This window comes from Hyperolius riggenbachi, chromosome 3 (assembly GCF_040937935.1).
Source record: "Hyperolius riggenbachi isolate aHypRig1 chromosome 3, aHypRig1.pri, whole genome shotgun sequence".
Classification (NCBI taxonomy): domain Eukaryota; kingdom Metazoa; phylum Chordata; class Amphibia; order Anura; family Hyperoliidae; genus Hyperolius; species Hyperolius riggenbachi.
Window position 1 is genome coordinate 64,092,469 of NC_090648.1, and position 6,585 is coordinate 64,099,053.

General features: G+C 42.1%; 1 protein-coding gene across 6 annotated transcripts in view; it reads left to right on the forward strand.

Moving 5' to 3' along the window:
• Positions 1-6,585, forward strand: part of MAST1 (microtubule associated serine/threonine kinase 1) — a 156,169-nt gene that overhangs the window by 61,766 nt on the left and 87,818 nt on the right. Inside the window, exon 1 of one of the 6 annotated variants that reach the window (XM_068274226.1) lies at positions 6,021-6,585. The exons of the other annotated variants lie outside the window; for them this stretch is intronic. Within the exon in view, the coding sequence (XP_068130327.1) occupies positions 6,568-6,585 (18 nt within the window). The 5' untranslated portion in view covers positions 6,021-6,567. Of the gene's footprint in view, positions 1-6,020 lie in introns of those variants that run through there. 6 annotated transcript variants of the gene reach the window in all.

Here is a 6,585-nt window from a genome sequence, read left to right on the forward strand (position 1 = left end):
GTTCCTTGAGATCCAAAAACTATTTTCAGGGTTCTTCCAGGGAAAAAAGGTTGAGAAAGACTGATGTGGAGATATAGAGCTTATCATGATTGGAGGATGCAAGGATATAGAGCTTATTGTCTGTGGAGATGAGAGCCTATCATGTCTGGTGGTGGAGATACAGGGCTCATCATGATTGCAGAAGGATATGAGGATATAGAGCTTATTGTGTGTGGAGAGGAGAACCTATTATGCCTGAAGGTAGGTGTGGAAATACAGAGCTTATCATGTCTGGTGGTGGAAATACAGAGCTTATCATGATTGAAGAAGAATATGAGGCTATAGAGCTTATTGTGTGTGTAGATGAGAACCTGTCATGTCTCTGGAGGTGGATGTGGAGATACATAGGTTATCACGAATGGCTAAGGATAAAAGGACATAGAGCTTATTGTGTGTGGAGATGAGAACCTGCCATGTCTGGAGGTGGAGATACTGAGCTTATCATGATTGTTGAACGATACAGGGATATAGAGCTTATTGTTTGTGGAGATGAGAACCTTACATGTCTGAAGGTGGATGTGGAGATACAGAGCCTTATCATGACTGAGGAAACATACAATGATATAGAGCTTATTGTGTGTGGAGATGAGAACCTGCCATGTCTGGAGGTGGAGGTGGAGATACTGATCTTATGATTGGAGAAGGATACAAGGATATAGATCTTATTGTGTGTGGAGATGAGAACCTATCATGTCTGGAGGTGCATGTGGAGCAGGCTTTCTCAACCAGGGTTCCTTGAGTACTCTGAAGGGGTTCCTTGGCATTTTCCCCTATTGTGGGGGAAGTATAACAGAGCACATAAGGAGTACTGTAAAAAGAATCACTAAATTGGGGGTCAAATAATAATGAGCACATTAAAAAAAAGCACTAGGAGACAGTATAATAAGTGGCAGTGCTCTAGGGAGTAGTGAAATAAACAACCTCATATATTTTTAATACAATGCCTCCTGCAAAATAAATGCAGGGGTTCCTCCAGTTCAAAAACTTGTTTGCAGGGGTTCCTTGAGATCCAAAAACTATTTTCAGGGTTCTTCCAGGGAAAAAAGGTTGAGAAAGACTGATGTGGAGATATAGAGCTTATCATGATTGGAGGATGCAAGGATATAGAGCTTATTGTCTGTGGAGATGAGAGCCTATCATGTCTGGTGGTGGAGATACAGGGCTCATCATGATTGCAGAAGGATATGAGGATATAGAGCTTATTGTGTGTGGAGAGGAGAACCTATTATGCCTGAAGGTAGGTGTGGAAATACAGAGCTTATCATGTCTGGTGGTGGAAATACAGAGCTTATCATGATTGAAGAAGAATATGAGGCTATAGAGCTTATTGTGTGTGTAGATGAGAACCTGTCATGTCTCTGGAGGTGGATGTGGAGATACATAGGTTATCACGAATGGCTAAGGATAAAAGGACATAGAGCTTATTGTGTGTGGAGATGAGAACCTGCCATGTCTGGAGGTGGAGATACTGAGCTTATCATGATTGTTGAACGATACAGGGATATAGAGCTTATTGTTTGTGGAGATGAGAACCTTACATGTCTGAAGGTGGATGTGGAGATACAGAGCCTTATCATGACTGAGGAAACATACAATGATATAGAGCTTATTGTGTGTGGAGATGAGAACCTGCCATGTCTGGAGGTGGAGGTGGAGATACTGATCTTATGATTGGAGAAGGATACAAGGATATAGATCTTATTGTGTGTGGAGATGAGAACCTATCATGTCTGGAGGTGCATGTGGAGCAGGCTTTCTCAACCAGGGTTCCTTGAGTACTCTGAAGGGGTTCCTTGGCATTTTCCCCTATTGTGGGGGAAGTATAACAGAGCACATAAGGAGTACTGTAAAAAGAATCACTAAATTGGGGGTCAAATAATAATGAGCACATTAAAAAAAAGCACTAGGAGACAGTATAATAAGTGGCAGTGCTCTAGGGAGTAGTGAAATAAACAACCTCATATATTTTTAATACAATGCCTCCTGCAAAATAAATGCAGGGGTTCCTCCAGTTCAAAAACTTGTTTGCAGGGGTTCCTTGAGATCCAAAAACTATTTTCAGGGTTCTTCCAGGGAAAAAAGGTTGAGAAAGACTGATGTGGAGATATAGAGCTTATCATGATTGGAGGATGCAAGGATATAGAGCTTATTGTCTGTGGAGATGAGAGCCTATCATGTCTGGTGGTGGAGATACAGGGCTCATCATGATTGCAGAAGGATATGAGGATATAGAGCTTATTGTGTGTGGAGAGGAGAACCTATTATGCCTGAAGGTAGGTGTGGAAATACAGAGCTTATCATGTCTGGTGGTGGAAATACAGAGCTTATCATGATTGAAGAAGAATATGAGGCTATAGAGCTTATTGTGTGTGTAGATGAGAACCTGTCATGTCTCTGGAGGTGGATGTGGAGATACATAGGTTATCACGAATGGCTAAGGATAAAAGGACATAGAGCTTATTGTGTGTGGAGATGAGAACCTATCATGTCTGGAGGTGGATGTGGAGATACAGAGCATATCATGATTGTAGAAGGATACAAGGATATAGAGCTTATTGTGTGTGTAGATGGATGTGGAGATACATAGGTTATGTGGATGTGGAGACACATAGGTTATCATGAATGGCTAAGGATAAAAGGACATAGAGCTTATTGTGTGTGGAGATGAGAACCTATCATGTCTGGAGGTGGATGTGGAGATACAGAGCTCATCATGATTGTAGAAGGATACAAGGATATAGAGCTTATTATGTGTGGAGAGGATAACCTATTCTGTCTGAAGGTAGGTGTGGAGATACAGAGCTTATCATGATTGAAGAAGAATATGAGGCTATAGAGCTTATTGTGTGTGTAGATGAGAACCTGTCATGTCTCTGGAGGTGGATGTGGAGATACAGAGGTTATCATGAATGGCTACGGATAAAAGGACATAGAGCTTATTGTGTGTGGAGATGAGAACCTGTCATGTCTGGAGGTGGATGTGGAGATACAGAGCTCATCATGATTGTAGAAGGATACAAAGATATAGAGCTTATTGTGTGTGAAGGTGAGAATCTATCATATCTGGTGGTGGATGTGGAGATACAGAGCTTATCATGACTGGAGAAGGATACAAGGATATAGAGCTTATTGTGTGTGGAGATGAGAGCCTATCATGTCTGGTGGTGGATGTGGAGATGCAGGGCTCATCATGATTGCAGAAGGATATGAGGATATAGAGCTTATTGTGTGTGTAGATGAGAACCTGTCATGTCTGGAGGTGGAGGTGGAGATACAGAGCTCATCATGACTGTAGAAGGATACAAGGATATAGAGCTTATTGTGTGTGGAGATGAGAACCTATCATGTCTGGTGGTGGATGTGGAGATCCAGAGCTTATCATGACTGGCAAAGGATACAAGGATATAGAGCTTACTGTGTGTGATTAGGTGACTGTGACATGTAAGTAGGTTCCGGAATCCATAGTCTTATTTTAGTTTAAAAGGTTACAATTTAAGTTTAAAAATGTGACTGACTCAGGTGAATGATAAAGTTTAAAACTGGTTACCTGTCCCCTGCACTCAGATGTGTTTTCTCAGCCACACAGGAGTTTTATTACCTATAATTAGTTACAAGTGATAGTTACTCTGTTATGGATGACTGTAGAGAAACAGTCAATTAGATGCTTGGTCATTTAGAGGCTTGTTCTATGTAATATTGGAACTGTACACACACATGTTTCTCTGAACATGTAACATGTCACTTCAGGTCCCCTTTAGTGTCCTGAAGATAGGTAGTTTGTGCTTGCCCTTAAGTTCAATTATTGTTTTTTTATTTCATTTTATAGTTAAAAAATGAACTTTTACTAAACAAAACTGTAACATTAATAATGATTTAGGCTGCATGGTGAGTACTAAGAGGCTGCATGTGGCCTCCAGGGCATCGGTTGGGCATCGGGATTTAGAGACTGAAATGGAAGGAAGGTAATATAAAGGTGGCCATACATATAGTGATTTTTTGGCCCAATTGTCCATCCAATTAGATAATTGTATCTAAGTGGATGAAAAACGGTGCTGCAACATGTTTGTTTTCAAAACATTTTTATTAGTGGTAAACATGTTAAAGAAACTGGGATAATGGCGTTGAGTAAACAACCCCATTTTGAAATTTATTTTTAAAGAGGAACTGTCACGAAAATCTTAAAATTTAAAACACATACAAATAGGAAGTACGGTACATTTTTTCCTAGAGTAAAATAACACATAAATTACTTTTCTCCTAGGTTGCTGTCACTTACAGTAAGTAGTAGAAATCTGACATTACCAACAGATTTTGGACTAGCCCATCTTTTCATAAGGGGGTTCTCAGGGTTTTCTTTATTTTAAAAAGCACTTAGTGAATGGCAGTTGCTCCGTCCAACTGCCAAAATAGTGTGTAGCGAGCAGGGAAGCTGGCCAGCATCTTTGTATTAATAATTTTCAGGTAATGTATTTATAAAGAATAAGGGTCATGCTGAGAATCCCCCATGAAGAGATGGACTAGCCCAAAACCTGTCGGTAATGTCAGATTTCTACTACCTAGTGTAAGTGACAGCAACATAGGAGAAAAGTTATTTATGGCTCATTTTACTCTGGGAGAAATGTTCTTCTTATTTGTATGTGTTTTAAGATTTTCATGACAGTTCCTCTTTAAGTACTCTCAGTGTTTATAGTCAACAAGTGACCCTGTGCAGGGTCTTAATAATGCTTAAAAGAAAAAAAAAGTACAAAATTCCAAACAACTGAAAGTAAAACTACACAGATTAATATTTGTAACAGTAACTATACCAATAGGAATCATCTTCAAAGAAGAAAATGAAAAAGTAAGTAATAATGAGGCAATACATAACACAGAACATCCTAGTCTATCACTGTATTGCCGTGACACTATGTTATTATGACATGATATAGCTCCACCCTAATTCTGCTATCTGCAGGCCAATCCAGTTCAGAATTTCTCATAATCCTAGTTGTCACTTAGTCTGGGCTCTCTATTAACCTTAACATATTACTGAACATAGTTATTACCCCACAGCTCCCAGTTTCTCAGAAATCTATCCATGGAGCTATTTAGGTTGGCTATCATGCGTTGGTATTTGAAATTAGTGTTGATGATTTGCAAGATCTCTGCAAGCTCAGGGGTTTTTGGATCCCTCCAATGTCTTGCTATAGCTATTTTAGTAGGCAGGAATATATTAGCAATCAAAGATCTCAAGGGTAATATTATAGAGTCTGAGCCCCGTCAAGGATCAGTTCTTTTGACATATGGGCAACTCCACCACATGTTTGCCTATGGAAGCTGTAGTTGGGCAATAGCATCGATTGGACATGCTGGAAGATCTCGACCTGACACGGTCAGTTTGGTGCACAGGCACAGCGATAACGGTGTGTGATATCGCGACATCCGACACCCCCATGTGGTACACTCGCCACTTGGTAACGAATAACGCCGGATGATGGCGGAACATTTTACACTTGGGAGGCGGCCAGGAGGGCGGTAGATGTAGCCTCACTAGGCCGATTTTGGATAGATTTGATGCTGAAATCTATTGGGAATCGGTCTGTGGTGTATGGCCAGGCAACACATCTCTCCCCGATCAGATTTGACCAGATCTGTCTCATGTTCGATTGGCCCATACATTTCCCGGGGTACGGGAACCTTAATTTTTTTACTGCAAAATCTGTGGCCTGGGACATTAAATGAGGCGTGCGGCTCCTACAGAGAACCAGATGATCTTTTCCTCCTGAATCACCCGTCCATCCAGCAGACCTCCCTTTCCGGTCATCCTGACATACGTGTGAAATGACACACAGTTCCGAAGTTATAAATACTTGCTGCTGATTTACAGATGTGACGGTAGGAGGTGGCCGGCGTCACACACACACACGTGTAGTTGACGTGTCACACACAGGCAGATGCACACTCATGCTGAGGGGAGCAGAGCAGTAAAAGATACAGCTGCAGCCTCATCTCTCCATCTGCTCAACCCCTCCTGTCTGCAGATCTCTCTACTGCTTCCCCTTGTAATCTCCTTGTCATCATCTTTCTCCATCCTTCCTCCTCTCTGGCTGCATCTCCTGCATCTTGTCTTTGTCTTCCTCTCCTTTCCTCCCTCTTGTCCTTTGTAGCGATCCCTCCTCCAGCTGCTCTCCCTCCCTCCCTCCCTCCTTCCATCATCTCTCTTTCCTTCCGTCACCTTCTTCCCTGGCTACCTATACATCACAGCTGTGCCTGCTGCCTCTCCTCTCTCTATCCTTTGTCCAGCCGGCTGCCCCTCTCCATCCTTGTCTCCTGGTCCTTCTCTCTCCCGCATCCGCTCTTCTCCTCTGATTCCAATCCCGTTATTTCGTCCTGTCATCCTTTCCTCGGCTCCCCTCTCCCCCATTCCCCATCTTTGCTAATGACCGACCATGACTGTCCTGGAGTCCTCCTAATTGCCTTCTGATTGCCTTCAGCATCTGATACTCCGCTGGCTGCTCACCTGGCTGAGGTCACCTACCCTCTCCAGCCATGTTCAGGCGCACCAAG